Here is a 14205-nt window from a genome sequence, read left to right as displayed (position 1 = left end):
TAAGAGCTGCAGACAGCAGGGGGGGTGGGGGTGGGGGGAAGAGCGATGGGGAAAGGTGGAGGGATACCGGGTCAGGGCCATCACTCAGAGGACCGAGCCTTGCTTCAGAAAGACCGCGAACGTGAGAAATATGCATTCTGAACGTTCCCATTCAGTACATTCTGTTTTCGGATTCTATCTCTATCCACTTCTCTAGGGAAAATATGGAAAAGATGTTTTTAAGATGGTTTTAAGATAGTATTGGGGCTTTCAGCGCAAGACGTTTAATTCAGGGGGTTCAGCCGTTTGGAAAAGCAGGCCTGTCGTGTATTTTCACGGGTCTGGTCACCTGACATCCTCTCACTCCTCCCCAGCTGATCAAGGTGGCATTCGATGAGGAGGTGAGCTCGGAGATGGTGGAGATCTTCCGGAAGCACCTCCAGAGGATCCGCTACCCGCAGTCCATCTTCAGCACGTTCGCCTTCGCGGCGGGGCAGACGGCGCCTCAGCTCATCCTCCCCAAGCAGAAGGAGAGGAACACGGGTTTCAGGTCAGTACCTCCATCCCACCTCTGGTGAAGATGGAATAGGTATTGTGCAGAAAACTATTTCAGTTGGACATTCTGGTGCCGCTTGGGCAATTTAGGGTGTTAATTGAGGAACTTCTTGGTGAAAGATGTGATTGTTTCTCATATTGTGGTTCTATATGACGTATTGATTTCTGTACTGAACTGTGTTGTATTTTTGTATGTATTGTTTTGTTATTGTGTAAATATTCTGGGTACTCCTGCAAAAGAGGCCTTGGTCTCAGTGTGTTTCCCCTGTATAAGTAAAGGTTAAATACATTCCCCACAAAAAATTGTATTGTATTGTGGTTTTCGTAGCGAAGTCGCAGAGCCGTTGTGTCACGGTCATTGTTGAGACTAGCCCCAGCGCAGCCTCTGGCGGTGCACCAGGTCACATGGGGGTGACGATGCCCCGCCTCTCCAGTCTGAGACTGTATAACAGCCCCGGTGCCTCAGTGTTCTGTTCGTGCGGTTTCAGCTGCGGGTTGTTTTGGGTTATGGTAGAGATCACACTGTGTCCCGGGTAGAGGCTGTGCTCTGGCTGTTATGATAGCGCTCACAGCGTGTTCCAGGTATGAATCACAGCGACGTGTTGTCTGAAAGGTGTACAACAAAGGTGTTGTCTTCTTCTTCTCCACCTCCCCCCCCTCCACCTCCACCACCCCCTCCTCCTCCTCCTCCACCTGCTCCTCCTCCTCCACCTCCTGTTCCTGCTCCTCCTCCACTTCCCCCTCCTGCTCCTCCTTCTCCTCCTCCCCTCCTCCTTCTCCACCTCCTCCTCCTCCACCTCCACCACCCCCTCCTCCTCCTCCACCTCCTGCTCCTCCTCCTCCTCCTCCACTTCCCCCTCCTCCTTCTCCACCTCCACCTCCCCCTCCTCCTTCTCCTCCTCCTCCCCCTCCTCCACCTCTTGCTCCTCACCCTCCTCCTCCCCACAGAACGCTTTCCAAGACCCTGGTGAAAGGAGCTAAGAAGGCAGGGAAGATCACCATGGGCCGCGGGGGTCAGACCACGCTGAAGAAGAGTGACAGGGGGAGCCGGACCTGGCACGAGGACGATGACATCTCAGGTGTGACCAGAGAGAGAGAGGGGGATGAGGTTCACGCCAGAGAGAGAGGGGGATGAGGTTCACACCAGAGAGAGAGAGAGGGATGAGGTTCACACCAGAGAGAGGGATGAGGTTCACACCAGAGAGAGAGGGAGAGGGATGAGGTTCACACCAGAGAGAGAGGGGGATGAGGTTCACACCAGAGAGAGAGGGGGATGAGGTTCACAACAGAGAGGGGGGGGGATGAGGTTCACGCCAGAGAGAGAGGGATGAGGTTCACACCAGAGAGAGAGGGGGATGAGGTTCACGCCAGAGAGAGAGAGAGAGGGATGAGGTTCACACCAGAGAGAGGGGGGGATGAGGTTCACGCCAGAGAGAGAGAGGGATGAGGTTCACAACAGAGAGAGGGGTGAGGTTCACACCAGAGAGAGAGAGAGAGAGGGATGAGGTTCACACCAGAGAGAGAGAGGGATGAGGTTTACACCAGAGAGAGAGAGAGAGGGATGAGGTTCACACCAGAGAGAGGGATGAGGTTCACACCAGAGAGAGGGGTGAGGTTCACACCAGAGAGAGGGATGAGGTTCACACCAGAGAGAGGGATGAGGTTTACACCAAAGAGAGAGAGAGAGAGGGATTACTTTCACACCAGAGAGAGAGAGGGATGAGGTTTACGCCAGAGAGAGGGGAGAGCTGGACTGACTTTCACCTTACGCGTGTGTGTTTGTATGTGTGTGTCAGTGTCAGACGATGGCGAGCCCCCCCCCAGCAGCACCTTGAGAGCCTCGGAGAAGTCCACCATGGAGCAGCTGGTGGAGCGCGCCTGTTTCCGTGACTACCAGCGCCTGGGCCTGGGCACCATCACCGCCAGCTCGTCACGCTCCAAGACGGGCGAGCAGTTCAGGGTCACCGCCGTCAACAGACTCTACTCTCTCTGCCGCAGGTCAGACCACACACACACACACACACAGGAGACACAAACACACACACACACTTCTTCAGGTGCAATTGTCACTTGGCCCACTGAAAGCACACCATTTAACACACATCAAATGTAACCAGCCTACCGCCAGTGCTTTGGTATTTAGGCTGTATGTGTTTAAAGATGGTCGCATGAACTCATCCAGTCACTCAACATACCGGTTTACTGTCACGGTGGCTCTCCATGCTCTCCATGCTCGTGTGTGTGTGTGTGTGTGTGTGTGTGTGTGTGTGTGTGTGCGCGTGTGCGCGTGCGTGCGTGCGTGCGTGTGTGTGTGTGTGTGTGTGGTTGTCCCCTCCAGTTACCCGGGCCTCCTGGTGGTCCCCCAGTCCGTACAGGACAGCAGCCTTCACAAGGTGGCGCGGTGCTACCGCCACAACCGTCTGCCGGTGGTCTGCTGGAAGCACCCCCGCACCAAGGCTGTGCTGCTGCGCTCCGGGGGCTTCCACGGCAAGAGCGTGGTCGGGATGTTCAAGTCCCAGAACCCCTCCTCCACAGGTACACACACACAGACACACACGGACGCACACACGGACGCACACTTACACACGGACGCACACTTACACACGCATATACAGTGGGGGAAATAATTATTTGATCCCCTGCTGATTTTGTTAGTTTGCCCGATTACAAAGAAATGAGCGGTCTATCATTTTTATGGTACTTTTATTTTAACAAATAGAGACAGAATATCAACAAAGAAGTCCAGAAAAAACACATTATATAAAGTTATAAATTCATTTGCATTTGATCGAAGGAAATAAGTATTTGATCCCCTACAAACCAGCAAGAATTCTGGCTCATACAGGCCGGTTATATGCCCATGAGGCACACAGATTAGTCCTGTCACTTTATATTAGTATAGTGTTCCTAATAAAGTGCTCAGTGAGTGTACGTACAACACACACACACACACACATACATACACACACACACACACACATAAACCCATTGATATTTACCTTGTAACTGACCAACTGTGACCAGCCATGTCATTGAAGCTGAAGACAGTTGGTGTTGAGTGTGTGTGTGCGTGCATGTGTGCGCATGGGTGCGTGTCTGTGTGCGTGTCTGTGTGTGCATGCCGTGACCGTGTGGCGTTGCTCTCCCGCCAGCCCCGGCCTCGTCCTCTGAGTCCTCCAGCAGTCTGGAGCAGGAGAAGTACCTGCAGGCCATCCTCAGCTCCATCCCCGTCTACTTCAACCTGAACGGCAGTAACACCCTCTCCAACCGCTCCCTCATCGGCCTGTCACCAGGTAACGTGACACCCTCACTCTCTTTGTTTCCCTCTCTCTCTCTCTCTCTCTCTCTCTCACACTCTGTTGTCACTCACTATTGTTTTGCGTCTTTTGTTTTGCGCTGGTTCGGTGGTGTTTTTCTGTTGCTTATCTCTAGGTTTCCTCCGCGGCCGCTCCGTGTGTGTTATTTATGTTGCGTCCGCGGTGTTTGGAAGGAACTCGCTGTACAATGTTTGGTTATATAAGAGGAACAAGGGGACAGGAGAGGGTCAACCTCCATCCATCTCCACAGACTTCACCGTGTGTGCCAATCTACTGAAATAGCACGTACTGTACACACACACGCGCGCACACACACATTCACACACACTCACAGACACACACACACACACACACTCGTCAGCAAGATTCTGTTTTCCATTTAGATACAATAGGTCTTTTGTCTATGGGAACTGGGTCACAAGTGCTGCACATTACCGTAAACGGCGAACATCTCTGAGCTTTGATGAGATGTAAGTCTGCAGGGTTCAGTTGGAGGGAATCTTAACTCAGATACAGGATCCCTGGTCTCCGTAGCCTGGGAACAAGTTCAGATCAAGTTAACGAGGACTTTCAGAGTTTTTGCAACGGGATACGGTTCCCTGGTCCTAGCCAAAGGCTTCATTTACTGTAAATGTAGGTAATGTAACTCCCTGGTCATTTAACGCCGTAATCCCTGTTTATGTCATCTGAGGGAATGTTGCCTAATCTGCTAGGTTAGGCCCGTTCTCTCCCTTGTCAGACAAGTAGTCGTGTCTGTCCTCAGAGATGCTGTCATCTCTCCCCCTTCTCATTGGGTGGGTGTGCTACACTATCACTCTGTTTGTCACGGTTGCAGTTGCATGAATGGTTGTTGTGTGTTGTCATGGTTTCATGTGTGTGTGTGTGTGTGTGTGTGTGTGTGTGTGTGTGTCCCACTCCCGTCCCCAGGCAGTGAAAGGAGGACGTCCAGAATGCCAAAGATGGCCCCCGTCCATTTGGACATGCCTTTCTCCAATAGCTTCGCCAGAGGAGGTGAGTGCGGTGGTCGCCGGTCAGGTCCTCCCCTTCCTGCCGAGCCGACATGTCACTTCCTCAACGGCCCACTCGTCACACCGGCACCACCATTTTGAGAATGAATCGGTTGGCGCCATCTTTGTTTTTTAGCCATTGAGGGAGAGAGAGATGTATTTGTCACGTAAAGGATGCATTCACGCACACGGTGGTAGGTTTGCCTGAGTCACGGGCTCTCTCTGGTGGTGATGGGGAAGGCACCAGATCTCACGTTTGTGTTCAATTGAGTAGAAACCGGTTGAGAGATATCAGCCCTGCAAGAAACAGCACTGATGGATATTTGAATCATATTAACATCCTCAAGGGTTAGGCTTAGGGTTACTCATAATGCTTTCCATGGAGTTAGTATAGACAGACAGACAGACAGACAGACAGACAGACAGACAGACAGACAGGAGTGTGTCATTGGAAAGAGCACTTCCTAAGCAATTCCTGAGAGCACTTTTTCTAGGAATTATTCTTCTTCCCGGCAAGAATGATTTAATATGAAATATTTGCGTCAGGTGTCACAGCTGTAGTCTGTCCAAACGGTTTCTCATCTCTTCATCCAATAGTGTGGTGGTGGATTCACTCATTTCACAACCAAAAGTGAGTAAACGGCAGGAATTCACTCCCCTCTCAACCGCAACAGGGTTGCTGAAGGATTGTTTATAGTTAAAGAGTTTGATACTGAATTCAACATCAGCACCATCAGCGTTTTCCTATCACTATCACAAGGGCTCTGGCGATCCTGGGTTCGATGGTTTACCTCTTCTCTTTCTGTTTCACACATCACCCCATCCATGAACAGCTATGTTCATCTCATGGCATGCACGATAACCCTCATACTGTTATTTCCAAACATGAAAAAAAATGTTGTCAGTCCACATACGCCTATCTGATTGGTCTCAAACATCTCGAGACCAATCACAGGGCCCCTTACTGCAACCCCCCCAGGTGACCGTATGACCATGTGTGTGTTGTCTCATTGTCTTACGGTCCGAGGGGGGGGGGGGGGGGGGGGGGGTGAATGTGTGTGTCGGTGTGTTCTGTCCATCTGATGTTGTGATCTCTCTGTGCCCCCTCCTCCCCCCCTCCCCCTCTCCCTCTCCCTACGTCCGTAACCTTCCAGTACTTGGGTACAGGGATAAACTATTCACTCACTCAAACCAAAAGCCAGCCGCTAAGGGGAGAGTCCACAATCAAGGTATGGTGATACTGTCTCTGTTTTCAGATCTTTCCCCACCCCCTCTACCTCTCCACCAACATCATTCATCGTAAACCCTCTTTGTTAACAACCAGCATCTCTATCTGTTTCTGCCTCTTTAACCCACACTCACTCTTCTGTAGACCAGCACTAGTCCTGCACCTGGCTCAGACAGGGCCCCACTCCAAGCCCTCCCGTAGTTTCACTCTCTCCTTCTTTTCAAGTCACACGAGCGTAGGAAGCGTCTCTGTGGTGGAGCGTCTCTGTGGTGGAGTTTCTGTGGTGAAGACAGTGAATGCAGTACTAGTATCATGAGAGATTTCTTCATGTGGTCCACTCAAGGCTGCGGTCTTCTCTGATGCGGTCCGCCTCAGGCTTCAGCGCTGGCTCAGCAGATGAACATGTGGTTAGTCAGCGGTCGTGGTCCTGTAGGGGGAGGCCTCTGTAGCCTTTGACTGCACCGTGGTCGATCATGGTTCAAGAACTTTAGGAAACGGGGATGAAATGTACTTGCCTAGGGGTTGGTTGAATGCTCATTCGAAATTGAGGTAGTAGGCCAATGGTTTGGTCATGACATTTAATTGAGGTTTGTGAGCATCCGGTGCTCCAGTTGCCGTCAGAGTGAAGGTAGTGGTTTGTCAGTGAGACTCACTCACTCTCTTTCTAATCCCTCCTCTGTAAGACTGAATAAATGTTCAGCCTTGTCTTGCGTCAATGTCTCCTAGTCTTCATGTTGTTGTGTGTCATTCCTTTTTTATGATCATTGTTGTGTGTGTGTTTTTACCTGTTTGCCTCCAGCCCTCTGGCCTGGTCAATGAAATTCAATCCCAGAGGGACAATCAGTGTGTGCGTGTGTGTCTGAGTGTGTCTGAGTGTGTCTGTGTGTGCGTGTGCGTGTGCGTGTGCGTGTGTGTGTGTGTGTGTGTTTTTGTGTTTGTCTGAGTGTGAGTGATGCTAATGGGTGTGTGGGTGTGTGTGTGTGTGTGTGTGCGTGTGCGTGTGCGTGCTGCATGCGTGCGTGATGGTTGTGTGTGTGTGTGTGTGTGTGTGTGTGTGTGTGTGTGTGCGTGTGCGTGCGTGTGCGTGCGTGGGTGTGTGCGTGTGTGTGAGTGATGCTAACGTCTGTGTGTGTTGTTCCAGGTGTGTGGGCCAGCCTGCGCTCCAGCAGCAGGTTCAGCCAGCACCCGACAGCAGCGGAGGTAGGCGCCCGCCTGGCAGGGAAGGATCTGGCGCCCCCTGCAGGTAGTGACAGCCTGCAGGCACAGCTCCTCAAGCAGCAGGCAGCTCTCTATATCTTTGGAGAGAAGTCTCACCTCAGGGTAAGAGAGGGGATCTGGGTACAAAGTCACATTTAGGAGGTGTATTGATCTGGTTTATGTTCAGATTAAAGTTGTATGTTTGTTTTGTAATGTGAACAGTAGGCTTGTCCTAGACTTTGTGTGCCTCTGAGTCGTAGAATATTTGTTTATGGACATTCTGGTTCGTTAAAGAATCCTCCGGCGAAGAATCAGGTCATTGAGGTCTAAAATGCGTAACCTATTGTCCGTTCCAGCAAACAGTAACATTTCTAACTAATATTAAGGGGGACGCTTCATTGCAGTTTATCAAAATGCAAGATTTATTATTACAATCCCACATCTCTGATAATATTACATTTGGACTATTGTTGGAACTTTCTGCTCCCTTCACAAGTCTGGTCAAGTGTGGAGCAGTGCGTCTGTGCGTGTTGAATATGAAATTGATATTATTTTCCTTGGCTTAAAGAGGTTATAAATAAACCTTAGTGTTCGCTGTTTGCCAGCTGTACGGGCGGCCTGTGATTGGCCAGCGGCCACATGTACGGAGACAGTCTTTTCTTACATGAGCTTTCCCTCATATCCCGACTCAGGACTATTTTTAACTCACAGTCTGAGTGATCATATTCACATGATTACGACAAAGAACAAATAATGAAAGGTGAAGAATGTAGAAGGATTTATTTTAGTATTTTTGACATAGCGCCTCACTCAGTCTACCTTATGTCCGTTAACCTGCTAAAACTGTGACGTTGAGATGATTTGCTTTTAAAAACTGGGCCTAAAGTGTGATGTTTGTTGATTCTAGTGGCTGGTTCGTTTTAGTTGACAATTTCCTGTTGTGACAGGGCTTCAAACTGGACTCTTCTCTGAACTGTGAGCTGGTGCCGGTGGACTTTGCGGACACACGGCAGGTCAAAGCGGCCTTTAAGAAGCTGCTGAGGGCGTGTGCTCCCAGCGCCACCTCCTCAGACGCAGAGGACTCCTTCCTCAAAGTCCTGGAGGACTCAGAGTGGATCCATCAGGTCAGTTCCCATCCCTGCACACACCACACACAGGTATGCACACAGATGCACACACATACACACACACACACACACACACACACACACACACCAAAACGGACACACACACACACACACACACACCAAAACGGACACACACTCACACACACACACACACACACACACACACACACACCAAAACGGACTCACACACACACACACACACACACACACACACACCAAAACGGACACACACTCACACTCACACACACCCACACACACACACACACACACACACACACACACACACACTCTGTCAGTGAGAGCTGTGTGAGAAAGCTCCAGCGATGTGCTCTCTGTGCTCTTCCTGTCTGTGGCTTTGACCTCATCCTATATTGTTTCTTAAGCTGCTTTTCCCAAGAGAAATGATCCACACAAACATGGGAGCGTTGCTTATTGTTGTTGTTATCATATTGACCCCCAGAGCCCCTATGTCCCTGCAGTAAATGTATCATAAACTATAAAACAATATTATCTGGGGAAACCCTGTTAAGGCACCAAACAGTCTTCTGTCAGCACTTAGGAGGCTGCTGCCAGCAGACCAAAAATAACACTGAATCCACAGGAACAGCATGAACTGAAAGTGTGTGTGTGTGTGTGTGTGTGTCTGTGTGGTGTGTGTGTGTCTGTGTCTGTGTCTATATGGTGTGTATGTCTATGTGGTGTGTGTATGTGTGTGTGTCTATGTGGTGTGTGTCTGTCTATGTGGTGTGTGTGCGTGTGCGTGTGCGCGTGTGTGTCTCTCCCGCAGCTTCACAAGGTCCTGCAGCTGGCTCTGATTCTGGTGGAGCTGCTAGACAGCGGCTCGTCTATCCTGCTGAGTCTGGAGGAAGGCTGGGACGTCACCACACAGGTAGGAACACACACTGGGGGAGGGAGGGAGGGAGGGAGGGCGGGAGGAAGGGAGGGAGGAAGGCTGGGACGTCACCACACAAGTAGGAACACACACTGGGGGAGGGAGGGAGGGAGGGCGGGAGGGAGGGCGGGAGGAAGGGAGGGAGGGAGGCTGGGACGTCACCACACAGGTAGGAACACACACTGGGGGAGGGAGGGAGGGCGGGAGGGAGGGAGGGAGGAAGGCTGGGACGTCACCACACAGGTAGGAACACACACTGGGGGGGGGGAGGGAGGGAGGGAGGGAGGGCGGGCGGGCGGGCGGGAGGGAGGGCGGGAGGGAGGGAGGGAGGGCGGGCAACGGTAGAGGAGGACGACCATCCTCATCAAATCACAGGTCATGAAATGAGTCGTCCAATGACCAGGGTCCAGTCCACACCGTATGCGGACCACTTTGTCGCCGCAGTAAATAACTTTATGAGTACACCGCGCTTACATGTGGTGAGGCGTGGAATCGTATGTCTTTGATTTGGAACGGTTTCAATCGCCAAAAAGCGCATGGTTCTGATTTAAAGGAGCATAAACACACACACACACACACACACACACACACACACACACACACAAACTTGTTTTTATCCCATCATCAATGTTTTGTTTGCCCCCCCCCCCACTCTTTGCCGCATCATTTTGTCGCATTTTTGCAGCGTGAGCTCACATTTTCCACGTCGACCTGTTGACTCAGTGTTATTAGGGAAGGCATTGTGTGAGCTGAGCGTGTGTCCTCCAAATGTGTTTACTGGGCCCTGTAGAGCCCTGGGCTGCCGTGTAAAAGCCCCAGCTCCGGCTCCAGGCTCCCCCCCCGTGCCAGGCACGTGTCAGGCCCAGAGCGTCTCCCTCTCCCTGGGCTGCCCAGCTCATCACACTGGGGCATGATCAGCCTTGCTCCGGGAAATGGCCTCCATATGCTTTGGCTCCTCGTAGACACCCAGCAGAGAGGAAACAAGAGGCCTGTACACGCACCGTGCTCCTCTCTCTCTCTCTCTCTCTCCCGCTCTCTCTCTCTCTCTCTCCCTCTCTCTCTCTCCCCCTCCCTCCCTTTCCTCTCCTCCATACTCTCTCCAGTCTGGAGCAGTCAGTCCGGAGGTAATTTAGGAGCGGAGGTCTGGACTAGGGTACATAGAGGGAGCAGAGACTTCTGTGATGAACAGGACGTTTCTCCAGCTCTACAGCCTGCTCTCTGGTCCGTTGTAGAGGCCCCCCGGGGAGGCAGTGTACTCTGTCTTCCACCCGCACCCCCCCTCCTCTGTCTCCCCCCCCCCCCCTTCCTCTGTCCCGTCCCCCCTTCTCATTCCTCATGTGTCAAGGTCCATCGGTTAGCTGAAGGAGACACAGAGAGGGTTCTTGGCCAAGAGAGGGGTGTGTGTGTGTGTGTGTGTGTGTGTGTGTGTGTGTGTGTGTGTGTGTGTGTGTGTGTGAGAGAACCGCATCACGCTCATAAAGCTGTAGCAGGCCCAGTGTGTAGTGAGTGAGAGAGAGGACCGCAAACCGTAGGGCAGAAATACCAGACATAGAGAGGAAGTGTCCTGTGGTCCCTGGTCAGGAGGGGGGGGGGGGGTCAGTGGAGCCCCCTACTGGTCACTCAGCCTGTCCTGTGGTCCCTGGTCAGGAGGAGGGGGGGGGGCGGCAGTGGAGCCCCCTACTGGTCACTCAGCCTGTCCTGTGGTTCCTGCTCAGGACAATCTGTACAATCTAAGAATATGTAATAACCTGCGAGACCTGTCACTCACCAATTTTGTTTCTCTCTCTTTCCCCCCTTGCTTTTCCTCTCTTTCTTCATCTTTCTCTCCCTCCTCTCTCTTTCTCTCCCCCTCTCTCTCCCTCCTCTCTCTTTCTCTCCTCTCTCTTTCTCCCCCCCCCGCCCCCCCCCCTCTCTCTCTCTCTCTCTCTCTCTCTCTCTCTCTCCCCCCCCTGCCCCCCCCCCAGGTGGTGTCTCTGGTGCAGGTGGTCAGTGATCCGTTCTACAGGACCCTGGAGGGTTTCCAGGTGCTGGTGGAGAAGGAGTGGCTGTCCTTCGGCCACAAGTTCAGCCAGCGAGGCTCCCTGACCCCCAGCAGCCAGGGCAGCGGCTTCACCCCCATCTTCCTCCAGTTCCTCGACTGCGTGCACCAGGCAAGCCCCCTGCCTAACCCTCCCTCCTCTACCCCCCCCCCCCCACACACACACTTCTGCCTCCCCCATCTTGCACACACATCTCACCTCATCACCCCCCAGTCCCCCCAAAAAAATGTCATTCCTCCCGCATGAGATCATCAAATTCCTCCAGCGAGGAGAAGAAGAGGAGGAGGAGGAGGAGGAGCAGGAGAGAGAGACTCAGCTGTACTCGTCTATACAGTGGGTTCAGTTGTTCACGCTGCGATCCCCACGTGGGATAAGTCATTCAGACAGAGCTGCACGCTGGGGACCGTCTCTCTCTCTCCACAGAGCTGCTGCCCAGATGGTCCCTGACCCCCCCCCCCCCCCCCCTGCGGCCAGACCCCTCCCCCTGTACTCCCTGCTAGCCTGTTTCACCATCCCTCCATCCCTCCATAGTTCCCTGCATGTTCAGGGCCGGGAGTGGAAAAATTGCAGTTGTGGGGATTAAGGCGGGTCGCCGGTGGGGGTGGATGGGGAGGGGTTGTAGTGTAGCTGAGTCCAGGCTCCAAGTCTAACTTTAGAGAAGGCTGTGTTCCGTGTGTCCCAGGAGAGGGGTTCAGACCCGGCCCGTACACTGACATCAACACACTTTCTGTCTTCTTCCTCTTTTGAAAGTGGAGGTTCGGCTGCCAAGACGGCCCAGCGGGACCCTCGCTCCTCAGTCCCGAGGTGCCGTAAACTGGAGGGGGGGGGGGGGGTCGGGGGTGTTGGAGAACACGAGCTCTGAAAATAGAAGTGCCTCATCTCAGAAGCAGCTGTTGTTTTCGCCAGGACGTCCAGGTGGCTGGAGAAGGCAGAGAGCGAGGTCCTCCTCTTGGCCTGGCCTGGCCTGGCTTGGCTTGGCTTGGCTGGACCAGGGAAACGCGCTCTCTCTACCCTGCTGGCTCGCCCCAGCGTTTGTCTGAGAATGATGATGTCTCTGCCCTTTGACCCGACCCCCCTCCACCCGGTCTCCATGTATGTGACTGGGACAGGAATAGTCATAACCACACACACAGGCTTCAGGGTCCAGACATTTCCACAGGCAGAGATCACTGTGCCACCTCCTCTCTCTCTCTCTCTCTCTCTGTCTCTCTCTCTCCCTCTCCCTCTCTGTCTCTCTCTCTCTCTGTCTCTCTCTCTCCCTCTCTCTCTCCCCTCTCTCTCTCTCTTTCTCTCTCTGTCTCTCTTCCTCTCCGTCTCTCTCTCTCTCTCTCCCTCTCTCTCTCCCCTCTCTCTCTCTCACCCTCTCTCTCTCTCCCTCGTTACAGATTCAGGACCAATACCCATTGGAGTTTGAGTTTAATCAACACTATCTCAAGTTCCTGGCCTATCACTACATCTCCAACCGCTACAAGAACTTCCTACTGGACTCGGACTACGAGCGTCTGGAGCACGGTCAGTACCAGTACAGCCTGGGGGGGACACGTAGGACCGTTGGGCCATCAAGGTGTGAAGTATTGGCTCTGTGTGGCTCAGTTGGTAGGTTGTGAAAACGTATGCACTCAAATCCAAATCAAATCAAATGTTATTGGTCAGGTACATCGCTTACAGCCGTAAGTGATATAATGAATTGCTTTTTGAATCTACAGTACCAACACAAAGGTGGCTACTTTGAAGAATCTAAAATATAAAACATATTCTGGTTTGTCTAACACTTTTTTGTTTACTACGTAATTCCATATGCGTTCCTTCATAGTTTTGATGTCTTCAATATTAATCTACAATGTAGAAAATAATAAAAAATAAAGAAAAACCATTGAATGAGAAGGTGTGTCCAAACTTTTGACAGGTACTGTAGCTCCTCCTTCAACAACAATCCATAAAAATACAACATAATAAAGTAATAATAAAGCAATGAATAGCAGCAACGTGCTGCACACAAAAAGTCAATAATAAGTAGAATAAATAAACAAAATAGCGAAAAGCTAGTTGATAATAATAACTCTCACTGTACTGTCAGTCACTTTGTATAAAAGCGTCTGAAAATGAGACGACGAGTGGACTTTAGGCAGACTATTCAACACAGAGACAGAGCTCTCACAACTACAAGTATCCTATTAAACTGACATCATTTTTCAATTTGTATTCCTTGTCCCAAAGACAACAGGGGCTCTTGTCCACGCCGTCGTTTCAGCACAGAGCCTTCTTCTGTGTACAGAGTATCACAGGACAAATACATGTTAGGCACCGACCCAACAAAACCAGTGTTATTTTTTAATGATAGTGTAACAGCTCAGGTATTTCATGGTACACAGCTTGTTGCAGTGAAGCGGTTGAACATGACCTAATCCCTCCCTCGTTTCTCTTATCTCTGATCAGGGACTTCTCATCTAATCGTGGTTGGCAGTGTGTTCAACAGCCTCTCCTTTGTCTCTCCCTCTGAAGGTACATTGTTCGAGGACAAGGGAGACAAGCAGGCCAGGAAGGGCATCTGCATCTGGGAGTGTATCAGCAGAATGCACAGGAGGAGCCCTCTGTTCTTCAACTACCTGTACAGCCCCACCGAGGCGGAGGTGTGTGTGTGTGTGTGTGTGTGTGTGTGTGTGTGTGTGTGTGTGTGTGTGTGTGTGTGTGTGTGTGTGTGTGTGTGTGTGTGTGTGTGTGTGTGTGTGTGTGTGTGTGTGTGTGTGTGTGTGTGCGCGCGTGTGTGTGTGTATGCGTGTGTGTGTGTGTGCGCGTGTGTGTGTGTGTGTGTGTGTGTATGCATGTGTGTGTAGGCCAGAAGTCCCCTAACCCCACGGCCGCTT

General features: G+C 51.8%; 1 protein-coding gene across 1 annotated transcript in view; it reads left to right on the top strand.

The window, feature by feature from the left end:
• Positions 1–14205, top strand: part of sbf2 (SET binding factor 2) — a gene marked incomplete at its 3' end in the record, with an annotated part of 89338 nt that overhangs the window by 74906 nt on the left and 227 nt on the right. The window contains exons 24-36 of the mRNA XM_083690854.1: positions 354–529; positions 1483–1613; positions 2331–2532; positions 2873–3069; positions 3687–3827; positions 4779–4862; positions 6013–6087; positions 7228–7406; positions 8231–8407; positions 9198–9299; positions 11267–11452; positions 12727–12853; positions 13844–13971. Coding sequence (XP_083546980.1) covers positions 354–529; positions 1483–1613; positions 2331–2532; positions 2873–3069; positions 3687–3827; positions 4779–4862; positions 6013–6087; positions 7228–7406; positions 8231–8407; positions 9198–9299; positions 11267–11452; positions 12727–12853; positions 13844–13971 — 1905 coding nt within the window. The remainder of the gene's footprint in view (positions 1–353; positions 530–1482; positions 1614–2330; positions 2533–2872; positions 3070–3686; positions 3828–4778; positions 4863–6012; positions 6088–7227; positions 7407–8230; positions 8408–9197; positions 9300–11266; positions 11453–12726; positions 12854–13843; positions 13972–14205) is intronic.

The sequence above is a fragment of the Argentina silus genome, assembly GCF_951799395.1.
Source record: "Argentina silus genome assembly, chromosome: 19".
In the NCBI taxonomy this organism is placed as follows: domain Eukaryota; kingdom Metazoa; phylum Chordata; class Actinopteri; order Argentiniformes; family Argentinidae; genus Argentina; species Argentina silus.
This window is presented reverse-complemented; position numbering and strand designations above follow the sequence as displayed.